The sequence below is a fragment of the Saprolegnia parasitica genome, assembly GCF_000151545.1.
Source record: "Saprolegnia parasitica CBS 223.65 unplaced genomic scaffold supercont2.21, whole genome shotgun sequence".
Classification (NCBI taxonomy): domain Eukaryota; phylum Oomycota; class Saprolegniomycetes; order Saprolegniales; family Saprolegniaceae; genus Saprolegnia; species Saprolegnia parasitica.
This window is the reverse complement of record NW_012156415.1, coordinates 89,959-110,862: the sequence shown is the minus strand read 5'-3', so window position 1 is coordinate 110,862 and position 20,904 is coordinate 89,959. Positions and strand designations below refer to the sequence as shown.

At 59.0% G+C, this 20,904-nt stretch overlaps 11 protein-coding genes across 11 annotated transcripts; 4 read left to right on the top strand and 7 right to left on the bottom strand.

Moving 5' to 3' along the window:
- Positions 1–391: 391 nt before the first annotated feature.
- On the bottom strand, positions 392–1,405 carry SPRG_19975 (hypothetical protein; the record flags this gene model as incomplete). Its single annotated transcript, XM_012345117.1, has 1 exon — positions 392–1,405. The coding sequence occupies one exon, from the start codon at positions 1,403–1,405 to the stop codon at positions 392–394; it is 1,014 nt and encodes a 337-aa protein (XP_012200507.1).
- Positions 1,406–2,924: 1,519 nt separating this feature from the next.
- On the bottom strand, positions 2,925–4,212 carry SPRG_19974 (hypothetical protein; the record flags this gene model as incomplete). Its single annotated transcript, XM_012345116.1, has 4 exons — positions 2,925–3,152; positions 3,197–3,462; positions 3,521–3,790; positions 3,840–4,212. The coding sequence occupies 4 exons, from the start codon at positions 4,210–4,212 to the stop codon at positions 2,925–2,927; spliced, it is 1,137 nt and encodes a 378-aa protein (XP_012200506.1).
- Positions 4,213–4,837: 625 nt separating this feature from the next.
- SPRG_19973 (40S ribosomal protein S28) lies at positions 4,838–5,112 on the bottom strand (the record flags this gene model as incomplete). Its single annotated transcript, XM_012345115.1, has 2 exons — positions 4,838–5,044; positions 5,110–5,112. 2 exons carry the CDS (start codon positions 5,110–5,112, stop codon positions 4,838–4,840), a joined length of 210 nt encoding a protein of 69 aa, XP_012200505.1.
- Positions 5,113–6,322: 1,210 nt separating this feature from the next.
- Positions 6,323–8,468, top strand: SPRG_19972 (hypothetical protein; the record flags this gene model as incomplete). Its single annotated transcript, XM_012345114.1, has 6 exons — positions 6,323–6,382; positions 6,436–6,529; positions 6,578–7,032; positions 7,081–7,226; positions 7,278–7,821; positions 7,881–8,468. 6 exons carry the CDS (start codon positions 6,323–6,325, stop codon positions 8,466–8,468), a joined length of 1,887 nt encoding a protein of 628 aa, XP_012200504.1.
- Positions 8,469–9,235: 767 nt separating this feature from the next.
- SPRG_19971 (hypothetical protein) lies at positions 9,236–9,517 on the top strand (the record flags this gene model as incomplete). Its single annotated transcript, XM_012345113.1, has 2 exons — positions 9,236–9,266; positions 9,318–9,517. The coding sequence occupies 2 exons, from the start codon at positions 9,236–9,238 to the stop codon at positions 9,515–9,517; spliced, it is 231 nt and encodes a 76-aa protein (XP_012200503.1).
- Positions 9,518–9,683: 166 nt separating this feature from the next.
- On the bottom strand, positions 9,684–11,256 carry SPRG_19970 (hypothetical protein; the record flags this gene model as incomplete). Its single annotated transcript, XM_012345112.1, has 4 exons — positions 9,684–9,791; positions 9,840–9,999; positions 10,046–10,113; positions 10,156–11,256. 4 exons carry the CDS (start codon positions 11,254–11,256, stop codon positions 9,684–9,686), a joined length of 1,437 nt encoding a protein of 478 aa, XP_012200502.1.
- A 365-nt stretch (positions 11,257–11,621) lies between these two features.
- On the bottom strand, positions 11,622–12,711 carry SPRG_19969 (hypothetical protein; the record flags this gene model as incomplete). The annotated part of the gene is made up of 4 exons (XM_012345111.1): positions 11,622–11,879; positions 11,928–12,313; positions 12,360–12,435; positions 12,487–12,711. 4 exons carry the CDS (start codon positions 12,709–12,711, stop codon positions 11,622–11,624), a joined length of 945 nt encoding a protein of 314 aa, XP_012200501.1.
- Positions 12,712–13,165: 454 nt separating this feature from the next.
- Positions 13,166–14,138, top strand: SPRG_05699 (hypothetical protein; the record flags this gene model as incomplete). Its single annotated transcript, XM_012344988.1, has 1 exon — positions 13,166–14,138. One exon carries the CDS (start codon positions 13,166–13,168, stop codon positions 14,018–14,020), a length of 855 nt encoding a protein of 284 aa, XP_012200378.1. The 3' UTR covers positions 14,021–14,138.
- A 542-nt stretch (positions 14,139–14,680) lies between these two features.
- SPRG_19968 (hypothetical protein) lies at positions 14,681–15,136 on the top strand (the record flags this gene model as incomplete). The annotated part of the gene is made up of 1 exon (XM_012345110.1): positions 14,681–15,136. One exon carries the CDS (start codon positions 14,681–14,683, stop codon positions 15,134–15,136), a length of 456 nt encoding a protein of 151 aa, XP_012200500.1.
- A 3,011-nt stretch (positions 15,137–18,147) lies between these two features.
- SPRG_19967 (hypothetical protein) lies at positions 18,148–18,831 on the bottom strand (the record flags this gene model as incomplete). The annotated part of the gene is made up of 1 exon (XM_012345109.1): positions 18,148–18,831. A coding segment is annotated over one exon (684 nt), but the record flags the coding sequence as incomplete, so codon positions are not given.
- A 111-nt stretch (positions 18,832–18,942) lies between these two features.
- On the bottom strand, positions 18,943–20,430 carry SPRG_19966 (hypothetical protein; the record flags this gene model as incomplete). Its single annotated transcript, XM_012345108.1, has 1 exon — positions 18,943–20,430. The coding sequence occupies one exon, from the start codon at positions 20,428–20,430 to the stop codon at positions 18,943–18,945; it is 1,488 nt and encodes a 495-aa protein (XP_012200498.1).
- Positions 20,431–20,904: the final 474 nt, after the last annotated feature.

Genomic DNA, 20,904 nt, shown 5'->3' with positions numbered 1-20,904 from the left:
GCAAAACACCATGCGCAACGAGTCATCGGCGCAGCCAAGCTTGCGGACCTAGAATCCTAGAACTTAGCCTCGTAGTCGTAGCCACATGCAGAGGGACAACTACCTGCGCTCGTTTCTGCACTGTGTCGTAGCTGATTGTATGATGTCTCGTACGCCAAGCTCGTTCGAGGTCCACGAAGGCTGTGCCTCGGACAGCCAGCTAGGGCGATTACGCTATCCTCGCTCCGCCGTCATGGGATACTAGTACAACTACGGCTACATGGCGCGTGGTTGAGCGCGCCATAATGGGAACTCATGTCGTCGGAGGCATCGCTCGTGCAAGACAATATTGTCCACAGGCGACAAACTACCAATATGATATAGTTATGTGTTGTTGGTAATCAATCACACGTTAGAGACCTTGCTCGGGCTTGGTTTGGCTGATCATATAAAATAGAAACACGAGGAGGCAGATGAGGAAGAGGATCAAGAGCACGAGCCAATTGTTGCACTGGACCGAGTCGTGGGCGCCTGTCATCTCTTCGCGGTACTTTTGCGCCCAGTTGGGCACGATCTTGAGGTCTGGCCGCAGCTCGTACAGCTCTTCCTTCTCCTTGGGCGAGAGCCGCCGAATGACGCCCGTCTTTTGCTTGTTCGCACGCTTTGGAGGCCGTGTCATAGTCGTCTGATCGTCCGAGATAGTTATCTTCACCTCGTGGTCCGGGACGAGTGCTTCGTCGTCGTCGCCGTTCGCGACCGTCGACGTATCGCGCCACATGATGCGCTTTTTCTGCTTTGGTGGGATCATCGAGCCAGCGTGGTCGTGACCGTAGGCCGAGATCTTGCGCAGCACCGATGGCGTCGACAGTCGGCTCTTAAAGACGTCACCGCCGTTGGACACGGGGCTCAGCTGCATGCCATCGCCATCCGTGTTGTCGCTCTCGCCGACCATTTGCGCGTCCGCGGACGCTTGCTTCTCGTCGAGAAGCGAGTACCGATTCCGGGCGCCCACGATACGTTTGACAGCCGTCAGGAGCGTCGATGAAACGTCGGTCGCCACCGAGCTCGGCGGATGCGCAGCGACCTCTTGCGCCATGTCGCGGAGCTCCAATTCCAGTGACCGGGCTCGGCGCACAGCGACCTCGATCGAGTGGCGCGAGACTTCTGGTGAGAAGAGCGTCGGATCTACATAGTCTTGGTCGTCGTCGTCGTCCATCGTCATTGTCTTCTCGTCGTCGTTGTTCAAGTCGATGGCCTTGAGCGCCGGCTTCTTCATGAGCTGGCTGTACTCGAGGATCGGTATCGCGATACCCTGCGGCAGCTCCGACTCGGAGGTGCGCGCGCCCGGCGGGATGCTGGCTTGGCCTTGCGGCGCGTCTTGCGGCTCGCTCGTTGTCGACTCGCTCGGCTCCTGGTGCGTTCCCATCGGCAGCGGCAGGGCGTCGTCGACACTGGCCAAAATCGGGAATCGGGCAGGCTGTTGGGTGCCAATTTATTCCACAAAATTTAATTCCGTAGTTTTAAAGCGCATACGGCGGCTTGCATAAAAACACGGTTTTTATTCGCACCACCGAGATTTCGATTTAATGGTTTGCTGCTTGCAGGTCGAGCGCGATGGACCAATCACAGCGCGCGGAGCTGGATACCTCGGACGACCGACTGTCGCGTACCAACATGCTCCACGCTGTCAGCACCATGGCGACAGCATACTAGCATTGATGGCGACATCGACCGCCACGCACCGACCAGGTCTTCCTTGCGTGATCAGATTGAAACAGCTAGGTGCAAGTACAACGGTGGCGTCCAGATATTCCGACGGAGAGAAAGGCCGGCGGCGAGATCTGTGCAGGCGCGATACGATGAGCTGTGAGCGATATTCCATTGAGCCAGCAGGTACTTCGCTGGATCCTATAAACGAGAGTTTGAGATGGAGGGCATGTGATGCCTGGAACACGCGGCAACGATAGGCTTGGTCCATGTTACACCAAGTGCAACAAATACCTGGAATGTATCTCGCCGCGACACACATTGTGTAGCAGGCGTGCAGGCAGGGCTTACTACAGACCAAGCTTGGACGCCAGATCTCTACAGCGAGCCGACAACGCCACGTTGATGCGACGAGCGATACGCCATCGTAGGTCGCTGCCAAACAATCGCCACAGGGTTGCTTTGCGCAAGTCGCAATTCGCCCACTTGCCCACCCAGGGCCCTTCCTCACCTCAAGAATTGAAGACCACTACCGTGGTAGGAGCAGCAGAACAATAACTCGCAGGGAAGGACCTTGGTAGGAGCAGCAGAACAATAACTCGCAGGGAAGGACCTCGCTGTCGTCACGCTGGTAAAACCGCGCCAAAAGCGCTAAAGTCCAAAAAAGGGGAAAATGTCAAAGGGAGGGTCCTCACCGGACCTGAAATTGTCGCTGGCGAAGGATACGTCGCTTCGTACGTGTTCACGTCGGCTCCCGTATCTTGTTGTTTGTATTGCATCGCGGAATGCCACGTATAAAATTACGTACGTTTAACGTACAGTGTACGTACGTCGATTGTACGGTGAATGTACGAAGGCGATGAGTGGTGGAGCTGGTGTAAGTCAGTCCGAACAAATTATCCCCCTTGGAAGATGGTCGCCGCTAAAGCCGCCCGCTGGCACAAGAATGGTTACGGTAACTTCATCGTCCACGAGTTGAAGCGCCCGTACTTCCGCCCGTTCGTCTACGGTGGCCTCGCCTCGCTCTTCATCTGCGGCTACCTCCCGACCAAGGGCGCGACCGACGAAGACAAGGCCAAGTCCGACTACTGGAAGCGCGTGAACGGCAAGTTCGACTACCTCGCCGAGCACCACTAAGCGCTAGACCAGCCACGATATACTGCTGACGAGGCGCATAAGATCTCATGTTGCTGCTTGTATTCTTCGTACGATTCCGACTTCTTGTATAAGAACACGCCTTAGACGACTATCTGCAGGGCGCGGGCGCGGGACGGACCGTTGTACACGGGCGCTGCCACATTCAAGTGGCCTGGCACGGGCGGCAGTGGTGCCACGACCACAACCGGCGTCGCCCACCGGAACATGCGGCCGCCCGCGAGATGAAACTCGAACGAGATGGCGTACTTGAAGCTCACGAGGTCCGTTTCAATCGACGGCTGGGCGTGGAATGGCACGCCAAAGCGCATCTACATGCAACGATTATTGTACATCCTCTACCGCATGAGCAGACGTTGGTTTGGAGGAGGTCGGCCGTGACTTCGATGACCGTCTCGAGCGTCGTCGTGGCGACCTTCTTGCCCGGCTCGAGCGAGTGCTCGCAGAGATGCTCTTCGAGCACCAGGGCACCCTTGACCGAGTCGCATGCCATGGTAGCGGCCGCAAAGTCAAACGACACGAGCAGCGTATCTCCCGGAAAGAAGGCCTGCTTGTGCAAAATGACGCGCACCAAGTGCTGCCCGATCGTAAAGTGGCTCTGCTGCACACCAAGGCCGCGCTCTAGTAGCACCGTTGAAGCTGCCGCGGTAGTGACTAGTGACTAGTGTCGAGGACATACCCACTTCGACGCGGCCATGCATGAGGCGCGGCTTCATCTCGAACGGAATCTCGTGGCCATGACGCACTGCAACCGGCACGATCTTCTTCTCGTGCTCGTCCACCATCGGCGAGAGCAGCGCGGCGGGTACGGGCGATCGACACGGACTCTGGAGGCGGAATGCGTACGCCGGTGCGTAGATTTCGACAGGCACATGCAGCGACTGGGCGAGCGAAGTGCCCTTGATCTTGAGAATAAACGTAAGGATATAAAAGGCGCGGGCGGACATGCCTATTGGTGCTCGTCAGTATTACCATCGACGCTGCCAGCATCGAGAGACCTTTGAACGTCGGGCACATGTCGTCTGGCAGCCCGACAGCAAAGTGTGTACGCAGGGTCTCGTGGACGTCCGTATCAGAGAAGAGGACACTGGGCTTGCTCTGGTAGATGCACGTGCCTGTTTGGCCCGAGAAGCTGCGCACGTCGGGCAGCTGGAGCGATGTGGCGAGGTCGTCGTCCAAATTGGCCAGGGTCACAATGGGCACCGTGAGCAGATCCGCGTCAACAGAGATGTGGCCGTGGAGCTGGACAGCGCCAGCCTCGACGTAGAGGTCCTTGGGCGTTCGGATCTCGAGGCAGCCACGCACCGCGCTTCCCGGGTGGAAGTACGCACACGCGAGCGACGCGGTGATCTTCACTTCGTCCTGCGTCATGCCGATTGCTACTAGCCGTGATTGGCCAAAAATTGATGCATTTATCGACATTATAGCCAATCAACGATGGTATGGAGGTTGAACCCGCGAAGATCTTCGCACCCGCGCGTCCCGTGTGCCACGCACGACGCATTGTGGCCCCAGCATCGACCCTGACTGTGGCCCAAACATCGTTTGCTCCAGATTAGATCCGCAAGCGAGGCGAAATAGCTTTCTCTCTACCTAAAGACATTAAAGCAGCAACGAAGAGAAACGAAGAGCAGATTCGCCCGGTGGGCAGGCGAGCTACGTGGCTCTAGGATGGGCGTGAAGACTTGACTGTAGGAGGCGAATCTGACGGTTCGAAGCTGGACTGCAAACGTGAGCACAGGTGGAGAGCAGCATACAGCGAAGGTGGCGTTAGCCAAGCGTCCACACATCACGAAGCACGCTGAGAGAACGGCTCCGGTCGAGAGAGGAAGGAAGACGACACGAAATACGAGATTGCCCATCATTAACACATTCTCATTGGAATATAACCGTGCAGATCAAAACAAGGCCGGTGGTTGTGGTCGTTCTTCGTCTGCAAAGTAGCGAGGAGGTGCACGCGCGTTGGCCTGTTCTTGCTCCGTTTTGAGGGGGCAATTTATCTCAAGCGGCGAGCTTCGCGTTCCCATTCCATCAAGGACAAGATGTCGCCTTCGCGGACCGGGCCCTTGACGTTACGGATCAAGGTACGGGCTTCCTTCGTGCCGAAGTCATCGATGAACTCGACGCGGACCTGGGTGACGTTGCCGGTGTTACCGGTGCGGCCCAAAACGCGGATGACCTTGGCGTGCTTGACGGGTTGATCCTAATCGCGCAACCTTAGTGCCCTCTCTCTCCATACACGGGATTCGGTCGCCGCGCCTAACGTACCATATTTAATGTTGAGTGGGCAGGCGAGAACTCGAATGAAATGAACAGAAATTCCAATACGTAATTTCCCTCCAGTCATATTGCTGCCAGCGTGCCAGCCAGTCACAATCGAGCTTGCTTTTAATTGGCCAAAATGATGCACTCTTGCAGCCTCTATTGCCGCCGCGATGACCCTTCTATATTGATAATCAGCCAGAATGCATCGGCAATATGCGACGAAAAAGACGGCGAGATCGCATTGTATCGAGTTTCACGAGGCAAAAACCCCACCAGTCATTTGCCTCTCGATGATTCGTTAAAAAACCCAGCATTTGAGCGCAATCCACGCTGTCGATTGGCTAAAATCTTGCATCGGCGCCGTCCGCTGGACGCATATTCGTGGTTTTGATACGTCAAGATGGTCTGGAACCGCCTCCGCTTCCCCAACATGGCCGTGACGTACGTCGCGAAGACGGCCAAGACGCGTCTCCCGGAGAACCAGCACATCTTCCGCGTTGAGCCGAGCTACACCAAGCACGACGTGAAGGAGTACCTCCAGAAGGTCTACCGCCTGCCCGTGACGAACGTGCGCACGATGAACTACGAAGGCAAGTTCAAGCGCGCGATGCAGGGTCGCTACGTGTACAAGGAGAAGGACTGGAAGAAGGCGATCGTGACCTTGGCCAAGTAAACGATGTCGCTCACGATAGCAGGCCGCGGACAATAGACCGGTTTGTAATTTAAACAACAGAACGCTAGGTGGAACCCGTGGCTTGGGCGAATTAACACGTCCTGTTCTTGCGCTCTCGGCACTCAGACCGCGACCTTCTGACAAGCCACAGCTGCGTTGCGCGGTCGTGTGGCCATCAAGCTCCACCGAGCCGATACCATGGCGGACCTTGAAGGGTCGCCAGATGCCACGCTCTACGCATCATCATGCTGGCCCTTGGTTTTCCATATCATTCTGGCGATGCAGCGATAACGCTGTAGGCGCGACGGTGCTCGATCGTAGGGCCAAAGCAAGCCATGCGCACCTCGATGGTCGAGCCGGGCAATAAGCGGTGGCACAATCATGCCAAAGCGCACTTACGATGGCCCGGTAAGCTTGCACTAGCGTAAATCGTACTTTAACGACATCATAAGGCGTACTTAAAAGAAACTTGGGATTTCTGTCCAATCAATTCCCTTGAAATCGCGGCCAACTAATCCAATTGCCGAAATTCCACCCGCCATCATGAGCCCGCCGAACACCGTCGTCTCGGACCCGCGCTTTAGCAAAGTGCACAACGATCCGGTACAACGATCCTGCTTGTGCTTCTACTAACTAACTGTCTATCCTGCTCATAGCGCTTTGCCCGCAACTCGAAGAAGCGCAACAAGGTCCAGCTCGACAAGCGCTTCGAAGCTGTCTTGACCGACAAGAAGTTTCAGAGCGTGCAAGGTACACACATTGCCTTTCATGCGCTTGAAGATCTTACATGGCTTATAGGCAAGTACGACAAGTATGGTCGCCGCATTGAGGAGCAAGAGAACGAGATGAAGAAGTACTACAACCTCGAAGACGAGGATGAGGACAAGGAGGACGCGGACGAAGATGACAACGATGACATCGAAGGCAAGACCGCCAAGCCCATGACGGCGGCCGAGAAGCGCATTGCATACCTGAACAAGATGGCGCGCGGCGAGCTCAGCGACGACGCCGCGGGGTCGAGCGACTCGAGCGACAGCGACGACGACGACGCCGAGGTCGACGACGAGGCGACGCATGAGCCTGCCGAGGATATTCCCATGGGCGACGAGACCAAGCGGTTTGCGATCATGAACTGCGACTGGTCCCGCATGCGTGCGGTGGACCTCTACGCACTCTTCGAGTCGTTCGTGCCTGCGGGCGGCGTCGTCCACGACGTCACGATCTACCCGTCCGAGTTTGGTTTGCAAAAGATGGTGCGGCCCGTGCAGTCGTCTGTACTTGGAATGCTCATCGTGTTGCAGGCTGAGGAAGAGAAGTACGGTCCCCGCGGTCTCTGGGACGATGAGAAGAAGAAGAAGGAAGATGACGAGGACAGCGACGACGAGAGCGAAAGCGACGATGACGACGACCCGCTCGGCATGAAGAAGTCGGCGTCGAACGAAGAAGAGTATGTCGTTTGCGGTCCATTGGGCGTGAAATTCATCATGGACATGTCTAGCTTTGACAAGGAAAAGCTCCGCAACTTTGAGCTCCAGAAACTCAAGTACTACTACGGCGTCGCGACGTTCAACACGGTCGCCGCGGCGAGCGCAGTCTTTGATGCGTGCGACGGTCTCGAGTACGAGACGTCGGCCAACACACTCGACCTTCGCTTTGTACCGGACGACGTCACCTTTGCGCATGCCCCGAAGGAGAAGGCGACGTCGGTGCCCGACTCGTACACGCCCGCGATCTTTGCGACGCTCGCGCTCCAAAACACAGAGCTCGAGCTGACGTGGGAAGCCGACGATGGCGAGCGCAACGAGCGCCTCACGCGCATTGCGAACTGGAAGGACATGCACGACGACGACTTCGCCCAGTATGTGGCGTCGGAAGTGTCGTCGTCCGAAGATGAGGACGATACCGACAAGGCGTCGAGCGCGGCAAAGGTCGAGAAGCTCAAGCAAAAGTACCGCGCGGCGCTGCTCGGCGATTTGGCCAACGACGACAATGGCAACGACGACAATGGCTTCAACGACGACTTTTCGGCAAGGACGAAGGCGGTGACGGCGGCATGGAGATGACGTTCACGCCGGGCGCCGCGATCCTCGAAGCGAGAAAGCAAAAGGAGCTCGAGGCCAACGAGACGCCGTTTGAAAAGTATCAGCGCGAGAAGAAGCTCGAGAAGAACGAGAAGAAGCGCAACAAGAAGCAGGAGGCCAAGGCCGCGCATGCGGCGCAGCTCGAAGCGCTCAAGCAGGCCAAGAAGGGCAAGCACGCAGCGGCCAAGAAGGCCGACGACGTAATTGGCAGCGACGACGACGAGCGCGACTTTGACATGAAGGTCATTTCCAAGGTCGACAAGCACAAGGAAAAGAAGGGCAAGCGCCACAAGAAGGAACTGGCCAAGCTTGAGAAGGCCGCGGGCCGCCAAGCGGACTTTCAGTTTAACGCTGCCGATGATCGTTTCGGCCAGCTTGTCAACAACAACCCCGACTTTAGCTTGGACCCGACGGACGCGCGCTTCAAGCGCACGGAAGCCACGGAAGCGATTTTTGAGGCGCGTCGCAAGAAGCAGTCGCAGCCGGCGACGGCAACGCCGACGTCGACCGAGCCTAACAGTGGCAAGGGCGAGCTCAAGTCGCTCGTGGACTCGCTCAAGCGCAAGGCCCAAGCACCGCCCAAGCATGCCAAGAAGCAGCGCTTTTAAATGACCGTGTTCGTACTAATTCTTAGAAACTTATACTACTACTTCCGTCCTTGTCGCTCCATGCACCGGCTTGCATCGAGCATGGATTGCCCTTCCATGCAAGGGCATGGAACTGGCTCGTTGCATAATATGCGCCGAGCGGCGACGATCAAAGAGGACTAAGATCTGCTCCAGCAGTGGACACGAGTACTGCATACATATATTATACATCCTAAACAACCAGCTAAGCAGCAGTGCGGCGTTCACGACGCTTGACCGGCGCAGCGTCGCGTCAACGAAGGCCTGCGATCAACGTCGCCAGGTTGCCATTGGCATGTCATGGTACGCTATTTCAAGGTTGTTTTAGTAGTGTGAGCCACCGCCTCATTGAGTCGGCCTCTTTCATTCCGGCCATCGGCGCTGTCTCCATATCAAGGACGTTGCCACTGCACAAAAGAATGGATTGGTCATCGGCGCACGCTGTCGTGCTCGCCTCACGCGCCTCGATCCTTGCCTGTGTGGGTGTTGCAGGCACACTATATTGTGCAATGGTCGGGTCGACAACGCACAGTATTTTCGTGTGGACTGGCCTGTCTGTGGGTATCCGGATACGGATACGGAAGATTGCATGTTTTTGTTGCGGTTGGCGTGTTTTTCTTGGCAGGGGTGGGGTTGTCGGTGCGTGTGTGCGCCATTTCACTTGAAGTAAGTATGGTATACAAAGGGTGGCGGGCGTGAGCTGGCCGTCCGAGGCTGCTAGTGAAGAAATTTCCCCCAAGTCGACCATCATGCTCCGCGTCGCCGCCCTCCGCACCCTCGGTAGATGCTTCTTCATGGCAGGATGAGAGGCTCATGATGATGATGATGTAGCTGCCGCCCGCCCGTCGGCCGCCCGCCCGCTGGCCGCGTCGTTCAGCTCGGCCCCGAAGCCCGGTGATGCCGATGTCGTCATCCCGGACCTCCACGAGACGTTGGAGTGGACCTTGTCGTCGCCGCCGCCGCTCCATCAGTTTGAGGAGTCGCCGATCATCGTCGAGACGTGGGGCCCCACGGACCCCCACCACCACTAAATATGCGACGCCACGAGCGTGACTGTTAGAAGGGTCGGTGAGGTGTTGCCTGCCACGACATAATATACTCTTGATGCTAAACCATCTACTGCCATGGACCGCGCGAGGACGCGGATACGCTGATGGCGTTGGTGCATACGCGGTAGACAGTGAATTGTATTTAGGCTTAGTATTCGTCGTCGGCCAGCGCCTTTTGCATGATCTCGACATCGCGCATGTCCTGCGAGAGGACCTTGGTGACATGCTCGAGGCCTTGTCGCTGCCGGTCCATGATCTACAAATGCATGAGCCCTCGGCGCCGCAGATCGCATGAGCATATTACGCCAAAGACGAGGTGCAGGTCTTGCTCCGAGAGCTGGCATTGCTCCTGGTCCGGGTGCGGCTTGGCCGCCTGCATCGCCTGGAGGGCCATGAGTTCGTTCATGCGGGCCTTGAACTGCGTTGGGTTGTCGAGCATGCTGGCCACCTTCTTGAGCGTCTCCCTACGCACGGAGTGAGTGCGACTTCGACGACGAGTAGCGAGCGTACAAGAGTTTCACTTCGTCCGCGTGCAACGGCTTGCGGAGGTTCTTGAAGACTTCCAGCTTTCGCATGAGCTAGAAGACATCGGTGACCAAGGTGCTGCGAGGTGCGGGTACCTGAATGAGGCGATGGAAGAGCGCGACGTGCTGGTGGCGACACTGCGCGAGCTTGACGTCGGTTTCGCGTGACGTCTTTTCCATCTCCTTGACCTGCGTCACCATGTCTTCGGCATATGTAGCAAACTTGTCGGCGTGCTCCTGCTGGAGCTTGATGCGCGTCGAGAGTTCCTTGAAGCCAATGACGGCCGCGGGCACGCAGTTGGCCGGGTCCGGGTTGTCGCGCTGTGCTTGTGTCCAAAGCTTCTCGCTAATGTGCGCCGGCCGCACGTACAGATGCTTCTGCGCAGGGTCGACGGCGTTGTAGAGCATGTGCTTGAAGCGCGACTGCTGCGGGTCCATGTACGCCATGCGGATGCCCGTGAGGCTCTCCATTGGCGAGTTGGCCGCCGCCGACGTCGCGGCCGCGAGCGCGTTCGTGGCGCCGGGAAAGGCGTTGGTCGACGAGGCCGCGTTGAGCTGGAAGAGACCGGATGCAGGCGCGGCCGGCGCGGCGGCACCAAACCCGCCGAAGCCCGAGGGCTTGGCCGCCGCATTGCCAAACGAGAAGCTGGACGTCGATGTGCTACCAAAGCCGCTGCCAAAGCCACCCGTTGCAGGCGCCGCTGTCGTGTTGTTGCCGCCAAAGCTAAACGTAGACGTGGACGGCGTCGACGGCGTGGCTGCGGCGCCGCCAAAGGAGAAGCCCGTCGAAGGCGTCGAGGTCGAGGGCGTCGTGGAGCCACCGAACGAGAAGGCACCCGTGCTGGCCGGGGCAGCGGCGGGCGTCGCGCCGAAAGAAAAGCCAGAGCTTGGTGTCGAGGACGCGGTCGTTGCAGTCGACGAGGTACTGCCAAAGCCAAAGCCACCGGTCGATCCCGCAGCGGGCGTCGAGGCGGCGGCGCCGAAGCCACCAAAGGAAGTCGCCGGCTGTGTCGTCGCTGCGCCACCAAAGGAGAAGCCCGTGGACGCGGGCTGCGCCGCCGGGGCGCCAAAGCCGCCCGTCGCCGGCGTGCTGCTGCTGCCAAAGGCAGAGGTCGAGGACCCTGCGGCCGGCGCGCCAAACGAGAAGCCAGACGCGGCCGGCTGGGCCGCGGGCTGAGCACCGAACGAGCCAAACATCGTGCTTGCTGTGGGAACGGCGCGGTGTACTCGGAGCTTGCGGGGTGGCCGCAATAAAATACAAATCACGACATTGCATACTCGTATGAAGAAATATATAAAACAGAATTAAAATACACCCCTCCTGGCTGGTTGGTCTATTTTTCAAGGAAGAGCTGCGCCACCCATGCGCCGGTAGCGGGCAGCGTGGTGGCCGGACCTGCCGCATCATGGCCGTGGCTTGCGAGGTGCTATGCCTACAGACTGCATCCGCCATGCGCTTCATCGAGCAAGGATGATGCCATCGCGACGGCGATGACCTATCGAGCCATGGCTGGCGCCAGCAACACTGCCATGAGTGTAAGGGCAAATGGGACGTGTTTAAATTAACTAGGTAGAGCGACTTCTTCGATGACGCGGTGGGCGAGCACGTACTTGTGCATGTCTTGCTCCAAGACTACGTGCAGGATCGGGAATTCGACGACCGCGAGGCCGCGGAGGTTCTCGGCCATGCTCTTGGCAGGGTCGATCGTAAAGTACTGCGGCGCCGACGCTGGGACAAACTCCTTTCGGAGCAAGAAGCGCCACGTAGCACGACTTGCCTTCATGTACGGCTTGAGCGTCGTGCGCAGCGCAGCCGTGTCCTACACGACGCGGAGTGAGTCCTGTGTCGTCGCCAAGGTGGTACATACCACTCGGATCGCCAAGAGGTCGTCGAGAAGATCGTTGAGAGACTTGGATTCGTCCCATCGTGCCTGAACGATTTTGGACACGGGCGAGAGATTGATAAAGTGGAGCTCAATGCGCCAGTGCAGGACGTGGCCCTTGACGCACGACGTGTTGGCCTTGCGTTTGGACATGCCGGGTGCGAGGAGACTCACGTCGACGCCCTTGTCGATCGCGGCCTTGGCAAAGTTCTGCCACGCGGCGGGGAAGCGCCCGAGCCAATCCGCGGGCAGCTCCGGGTTCGCCCTGGCCTTCTTCGTCAGCTTCTTGTAGTTGCCTTTCGGCGCCGTTTGCTGCGCCAATGCATTGATCGTGGACGCCGACCGCGCGATTTCTTGCAAGAAGAAGTAATCTACAAGCGATGAGTGCCCTCGCGCAGAGCCAATATTACTGCGTACCGCTCGTGATGTCGGCGTCCTTGAACGCGGCCATGGGGATGTACTTGGTGCGGTCGCGCTTCCCGTCGCAGTCGTACTACATTGAAGCTCCGTTAGATCCATGCCATGGCTATAGCCAGGCGCGTACGTGTGTCTTGTGCTCGAGGCAGCACTTGAGCGAGCACGTGATGCGCTCGCACTTGGGACACCGGTACTTGATCTCGAGCGCCGAGCACATGGCGCAATCGACCTCTTCCCGCTTGCGCTTCTCGCCGCCTACATCGCTAGCCGGCGCTGCAGCATCGTCCGTCGCCACTGGCGTGGGCGCTGCCATCGAGAGGCTGATGCCATCGGTGATCGGGAGCGACGACATCGATTGCAAGATGCCACCAAAGATTCAGGCTGCGGCGCTGATTGGCCCGGAGCTACCATCCAATCGTGTAACGGACCGGATGCGCACCCGTATTGTATTATTCCTAGCCGACACGCGAAATAGTGTGAAGATACGTTCTGACCGTGCAGCAGCTGGCAAAGGCAGTTGACGTCCTGCGTAGCCCTTACGGCCGTGCATGGCCTACTCGCTGCCCAGGCCCTGCTCGCTGCCTACATTTTCGTTTCGACGTGTAGGTATTCATCTACCCAAGACAGCAGGCGTCACGCAGAGCCTACCATGCGATTCAATATCTATTAGCTTGGGTGCACGGTGAGCATCCTGGTGGGATCGACGCCGACGTGTGTTTGCGGACTCTGAGCTGCTGTCGCGTCAATTAACTGTAAATGATTGCAGTAGCCACGTCGGATACATCCGCAACCAATTGGTGCGTGGCATGCTCGCAGACGAGCGGTCGAGTCCAGATCCCGCCCAGGACGGAGCCAACGCTCAGTGTCGCGTGCACTACGAAACCGGCTTCTTCGCGCGGGGCACGGCCGCATTGGTACCGCTCCGCTTTGAGCTGCTCACAATCGAATTCACAGAATTCATCGCAGCCATGGCCAACACGATCAACGTCCGTGGTATCACGCTCGGCGACAAGCTGCCCGACTTTGCCTTTGACTCGAGCACTGGTCCCTCGACGCTCAAGACCTACTTTGACGGCCATTGGGGCGTCCTCTTCTCCCATCCCGACGACTACACGCCCATCTGCACGACCGAGCTCGGCGAACTCGCCCGCCTCGACAACCTCGGCGAGTTCAAGAAGCGCAACACCAAGGTCATTGGTCTTTCGTGCAACGACGTCGAGAGCCACCACGGCTGGATCCAGGACATCGAGGCGTTCTCGGGCGAGAACGTCAACTATCCCATCATCGCGGACAAGAACCGCGAGATTGCGTGTCAGCTGGGCATGCTGTCGTCGGACGACCTGGACAAGGCGGGCCTGCCGTTGACGGTGCGGTCGGTGTTTGTGGTCGGTCCGGACATGGCCATCAAGCTGGCGCTGACGTACCCTGCGTCGACGGGCCGCAACTTTGTGGAGATTTTGCGCGTACTGGACTCGTTGCAGATGACGGCGCACCATGCGTGCGCGACGCCGGTGAACTGGGTGAAAGGCGAGAAGGCGTGCATTGTGCCGACGGTGTCGAACGAGGCGGCGGCGACCAAGTTCCCGAAGGGCTTTGAGGTGCAGTCGTTGCCGTCGGGCAAGGGCTACCTCCGCTTCACGCCCGATCCGTCCTCTGCGTGATCTGCGCTGCATACCACGCCGTGATGATGGCGAAGGTGGGATGAGTTCCCACTCTGTACCGAGTCAATAAACATCGCCGTGCGCCATTGACCATGCGCTCGACAGGCGCAAGTCTCGCTCCATCACGCTGGCCCATGGCGCGCTCCCTCATGCTGGCCTTCAGGCGAGGCGCCCATGTGTTGGGCCTGCGATCTTTCGGTGGCTGCGAATCGCATTGACCGTGACCAAGCAAACAGCTTCGCGACCTTCTTGCAGGCTGCAGTGGTTGCGTGGTAAAAGCCAGTGTCGTGGGGGCCAATCGCAAGCGAGCGTTTTATTCGCGTCATTTAACAGGCGCCAGCTCGTTTCGCGCCTCTTTTGCATACAAAGGCGCAGTGACGTTGCTGGCCACTGGCGATTGGAGCGCGGACGGGTTTTATTCGTCGGCATCCGGATACGCGCAAACAACTTGGTGCGATTCTGTTTCATTTCGCAATTTGCTCGGTAGGAAGCAAGTGAGTAGAGAAGAAAAAAGGTCTGCGGATCTTAAGCTAATCTACGTCGTCGTCGAATCCACGCGTCTCAGACCCTCGTCTCCTCTTGCGCTTGGCCCAAGCACGAAGCGCGACCTCCTCGACGACCTCCATCAACCACCCTCCAGCACCAACGACGACCTCGACCATGAGCAGCATGACCGTCGCCCACCACTTCAAGAAGAAGAAGTGCAAGCGCGGACGCACGGCGATGATGGGCCAAAGCGACGCGCCCGCCATGGACCTCGCGCTCGCCGCGCTCAACGTCTCAGAGAAGAAAGACATGTCGGATTACGCGAGCTTGGCGCCGACGCCGATGGGGTCGCCGATGCACCAGCGCGCCAAGAAGGCGCGGTTTGCGATCGACGGCGACGACTTGGACGACCTCCTCTTCCCGGACGAGCCGGCCACGAGCGCACTCCTCATCGTGAGCTCGCGCCTCGAGAAGGAGCTCGCGCGCCGCCTCGTCCAGAAGAAGGAGCGTCAGAAGCAGTCCTCGCTCGCCGTGCACAAGCAGCAACTCGGGTACTTTGCGATCGCGACGGCCTTCCAACGGGCCTTCCGCGAGCGCAACCCCACCGTGCAGCCTCTGGCGCTCGAATGAACCTATTTAGACCCGCCACGTCGCTGCGTTGAAGCGAGTCGCGGGGCCGAGATGTACTACGAGCGCGGCCCCGATCTCTCCTATCTATTAATCGCAAAATACAATCTTGAAGCTTCACCAAGCCACCTCGCGCGTGCCTTTGGGCCGCGCGGGCGACGTCCCACTCTGGCCGGCAAAGCGGAAAGCGAACCCAATGGCGGGGCCACCCAAGAAGCCACCGGACAGCAACCGGGCTGCGCGCCGGCGACGCTTCCGGTGTTGCTGCTGACTATTTTCTCGAACAAATATGGATTTCCACCGATTTTCTGATATTTTGGGACCGTCCCCATCCTCTAGAATTGCATACCCTTAACGTTCGCTTGCAAGTCTCTGCGACGCTTCCTGAAGGCTTTCCCACGTCATATCTCACTGCCTGCGGCGAGAAGACCCGCGTGACGTGGCACGACGAGAGGAGAATGTTGGTGGGCGAATAGCGTTGCACACAGCGACAACGTTCCGAGACCGACGCCGCCCTATCAGTATCAAGCCAAGCACGCCAAGCGAAGGAGCATGCCACGAGAAAGCGCGCCCTCCAACACACTCCAGTACGCCCGAGAGATCATTCGCGAGCTCTTGTCCCATCGCACAAGGGGTAGAGATAGAGCCGCCAAAGACGCTTGCGTCGTCGTCCCGAGCAACCGACCGTGACAACGACTACCAACACAAGGAAAGAAGGCCACAACTGCCTTGTTGCTTGGTAGGACGTTGGGTTAGTAGCGAATGTAGCGGAGAAAGCACTCGCGGTGCACGAGCACGTCGTCCGTGGTCGTCGTCGCTGGCACGCCAAAGTCGTCGTTGTAAAATGCAGCCAGCGCGACCAAGTCGGCGTCCGAGAGCCGATACACATCGCCGATACGCGATGGAAAGTGCGGTGGAAGCGACCCCACGCGCTCGCCGGCGGCGCCACGTACGAGCGAGGGGCAAACGCCGGCGAAGCGGTCCCGGGCTTGGTTTTCGGCAGCGGCGTCAACGTATCGTCTTGGTACGTGATGTGGGTGTTGCGCGACCGAGCTTCGTTGGCAGTCACGCGCGCGCGTTCGATCGCAATATCAATTTTCAAGTGGACCAGTTGCGCCTCGAGGCGTGCACTGGCCTCCTCCTGCCCGTCCGCTGGAGCTGCGAGGTCCACGGCCAGTTTCTGGCTGGACGACTTGTTGCTGCTGAGGGCTGGATGGGGCATTGTTGCGGTGGCTGAGGAAGGCTGGGGAGGAGGTGGCTGATATGTGAATCTGAGCGTTCGCGGAATTCGAAATGCACGTGCTCCAGCGGCAAAACATCATTTGGCCAATCATATGCGTTGGAAAATAGATTGACCAATCACCGATGGGACCGTTACCGTGGATGGAAAAGCAACGGTCCCTCGTGCACCCACGACCGTCCATTTCGACTCGGACGGTTGGCGGCAGCCGCTAGCTCGAGAGGACATCTACCACACGATCTCGTACAGGCGTTGCGACCGAGAGAGCGTACACAAAAAATCGACGAGCTTATGGAGCGCACTTTCTTGACCACATTGCAGGGCACCATGGTGCATCGCTCTCACTGTTTGCCTTGGATAAAGTCGAGGACGCATCGCTGCATCTTTTCGCGCCCCACGTCGGCGCTGGTGATGCCGAAATCGTTGTTGTAAAAGCAAGCCAGGGACGCGATCGCCGCCTTGGTGAGGCGAAAGACGCTGCGCAGCGAGCGCGGAAAGCCAGTCGGCACGGCACCGAGAGCACTGGGCGCCGGCACAACAAAGTCCGTGGGCGCAAAGACCGGACGCTTGTTGCCAGGAATTGTCTTGGGCACGGGCTCGTACACGCCGTCACGGTTGCGGCACCGCGCGTTGCTGGTCCACGCGGTGCGGGCGCGCGCCAAGTTGGCAATCGTCGCATCGTCGTTGTCGTCTTCCGACTCCTCGCTCGATGAATCGTTTCCGTCTACCAAGCACCATTTGCATAAGAGAAGACGGAGTGGAATGGGAAAACGCGCCAGAAATGCCCGACGGAATCTGCATGACCACGTCCAGCACAGTCATCTCTTGATGGGTCATCATGAACATGGGCCAGCGTGTCTCGTCGAGCTGTGGCAGAGCTTGTGCTGGAAGCAAATCCAGCGGTCCTTCGTCGTCGTCGTGACCAGACGCGTTGTATTCGTCGATGGTCTGGGCCAGAATGCCTTGAAGGTCCGTCTGGCGGTAGCTCGACGGTGCTGCCATGAGTGCTGTACGGTCGTTCTCTGAACAGAGTTTCTTGAAAAATGCATCGGGTTGCCGCGTCGGTCAGCCCGCCGAATGCCAGCGCACCAATGAGCGATGAGGCCGTTGCGTTCTTCCATCAGTTTGGCGCCATTCAAACTCAAACGTCTTTTTGCCAGCTCTATTCGCGAGAATCTTTTTCCGTGCAGTGTCCCCGATAGCTTACGAGAGCGCGCTGGCACCGTCGACAGCAAGCGTCAACAGCTTCGTCGTTGTCGCGTCGTCTCCTCCGACTCCAAACCATGGGATTCCCTTGCCCGAATCGTAATACTGTCTTTCACGTTAGGAACATTGCGCTCGCGATCTTGTTGTAGACCGCCTTATAGCTTGACAAGCATGCCTGCGATTTATCCTGGTAATAATATCTGCTGATGATCAGGGTGCGATCTCGTGCTGCCTGGATCGCCCGTGCCCCAATTGCAACGGTGTTCGAGTATCTTGCATCGACGCACTCTGTCCACCCACGTCGCGTGCGTCCCTTCACATTGAAACACTGCGCCAATAGTGAGTCGTTACCGAGGCGCTAGGCGCCAGCGCTTCAACACTTGGACGCTGGAATGGCTGGCCGCAAGCGCGCGATGAGCTGGCACGCTGCAAACGATGCGCAGGATTACGCAGGTAATAACGGCTGGCGGCAGCCAATCAGCGCCGCGCGTGCCCCGTCCCTCTGCCCGACATACAAAAACCAAGATGTCGGCCAGAATCTCGACCGACCGCGCTGTTTTTAGGCCAGTCACGGATTCCGGCCAGCATGAAGCTTCTGTGTCTCCATGGAATGTACCAGCGCAGCTGCATCTTCCGCTCCAAGACCGCGCATCTCGGCATGCATGGCGTGGAGCTTGCCTTCCTCGATGGCCCCATCAACCTTGTGCCCAAGGTAGTCGCGACCTCGAGCAAGCAAGTGGACACGACAGGCTTCAAGGCCTGGTGGGACCCGGCGCAACCGCTCGCGATGGCCGACCGCGCCCATCTCTTGCGCTACGTCGGCGACGCCATGGAACGCGACGGGCCGTTCGACGGCGTCCTTGGCTTCTCCCAAGGTGCCGTCCTCGCCTCGTGGCTCTGCTCCAACTTTGCCAAGCACGAGCTCGGGTGGGCGCCGTCCGTGGCGGTCTTTCTTGGCGGCTACTGTGACCCGCGCGACGTCGCGTCCATCTTCGCCAGCGGCCTCGTCCCGACCGTCGCGTCGTTCCACGCCTATGGCATCAACGACCGCGTCGTGTCGGCTGCCAAGTCGGAGCAGCTCGCCGCGCTCTTTGAGGCCGCGACGCCAGGCCTCGTCACACGCCACGTGCACCAGCAAGGCCACATCGTCCCGAAATGCGCCACGGTGTATGACGCGCTGCAGGACTTTCTCCTCGAGATGGACGCGACAATAGCGCAGCCGCCGCTGCAACAGGCCCAGCAAGCATAAGCTACTGCACCAAGGGTCCATATACCCCTTGATACAGTATGCCCTGTAATGCACTGTACAGGAATGCTTCTCATTGGGCTCGGCAAAGTTTTACGGATATAAGTTAATCAACGCCTAGGCGTCACGGGCGCGTCGGTGCAGCGCCTTGTACTCGTCCAGCAGCAGCGGAATGTCACAGAGGCGGAGGTCCGCCGCCGTCTTGTCGAGAAATGACGGCGACGACGTCCTCGTCGGTGTCATGAGCACGGGCACGACCGACGGCGTGAGGGCCGAGACCCGGCGACGGGCGCGGACCTCGAGGACACTGATTGGCGTCAACTGCGCGTCTTCCGAGTGGTCAAGACACGGCGTCTCCTTGGTCGGCGACAACGGCTCGATGACGGCGCCCGCGTCACCGACGGCCTCTTTGGTCGCGGCGAGGCCCGCGTGGAAGTCCTCGGGCGATATGCTCAAGCCCGAGTCGTCGAGCTGCTCCAAGAACGAGACGCTCGACACGACGTGCGTGAAAAAGTAGCCAGGTTCCGAGAGCAATTTCGAGGGGTGGCGGTAATTCTGGATGTACTGGACGACGCTGTGGAGATGGACCGGGTTGGCCTTGAGGATGGTGTAAATGAGCGCGGGGAGGAACTCGTCGGCGCCCGGATACCGCCCGTGGTGCGCGCGCAGGAGGTGCGTGAGCTCTTGGCAGACGTGCAAAATGCACGTCATCATGCGGCGCGGGCTCAAGTACCGAGGCAGCGCCGAAAGGTCGTCTTGGATCGATTTCCATCGCGGAAGATCCGACGTCGCGGTAATGTCCAAGTGCGCAAAGTCGAGGAAGCGGAGGGACGCAATGCGGTCGTAGAGCGCTGCATCGAGGTTGCTGGACGCGGGAAAGACGGTCGCATGCAGCTTCTCCATGAGGAAGGCTTCGAGCGCCTCGCGCCGCCACTCGGGGTCCTTGAAGTCCTCGAGGAGCTTCTGCCGCTCCATGCGCTGCACGAGCGGTGACGTCTGCAGCAAATGCATGAGGTGCGTCACGAAGTGCTGGACGCGCTCGCCAAAGTGCGACGCGGGTCGCTTTCCTGCATCGGCGGCGACCTTTTCCTGGAAAGATTTGAGAAACGTCTGGATCGTGTGCACGAGGTCGGCTGCGTCGGCGTGGCGGAGGACGTCGAGGAGCTGGTTGTACGATCGGCGGAACGACGGGTCGATTGGAAGCGACGGCGTATGGCCATGCGGCTGCACGATCTCGTCGAGGAGCGAGATCGTCCCAAGCGAGGTCGGCGTCTCGGGCGTCGACGACGGTGCTAGCTCCAACGCGTCCATAAAGTGCATGAGCTCGTCCGCGCACTTGGTGCATTCCAGCACCGTCGACGTCGCGTGGCGCGCATGCCCCGCGGACGGCCGGCGCTTGCGGCCAATGCCCATGCCCTCGACCCACGAGATGCGCTTGGTCCGGGCGACGTGGAGCAGCTCGTCCCGGCGCTCGGTCGAGAGAAGCACATGGGCGGGCGACGTCGGCTCGATGGCTGTCGAGGACGTCGCAGACGACGAGTGCGGCGACGAGGCCGCGCGGTTCTCCTCGGGCAGCGCCCGGCGGTGCCATGGCAGCGTCAACATGCGTGCTGGCAGCGAGATCAGGATATGCGGTCTGGTTTTAGGCGAATTGGTCGCGTTCTTTACGGATACGTCTGCTTTATCCGGATGCCGAGCGCAGAATGTAGGTGGTTCCGACCTTGCGCTGGACACCAAATTCAACAACCAAGTACACGGACGGCGGTGGAGATTCGCTGCTGACCACGGTGATAGCAGCAAGGTTCGAAGCGCATCTCGCCAGCCTTTCGCAGGACTCGGAACCATGACCTTGATGGCCAAGGGTACATTGGGAAGAAGGAGATGGCGTCATTTTCCCGTGGTACGGTAGCCGGAATGGGTGCAATGGTGCGGCACCTGCGCGTAGCATGTCTCGGCGCGGCTGTCTACGCGGGCGTGAGGCGGAAAATAGCCTGTCGACGGTGGTGTCCAACGACCCATCAACAGGTTTGACGCACTACCTACGGGAATTCGTCGGCGGCGCTGATGAGTGGTCCACCG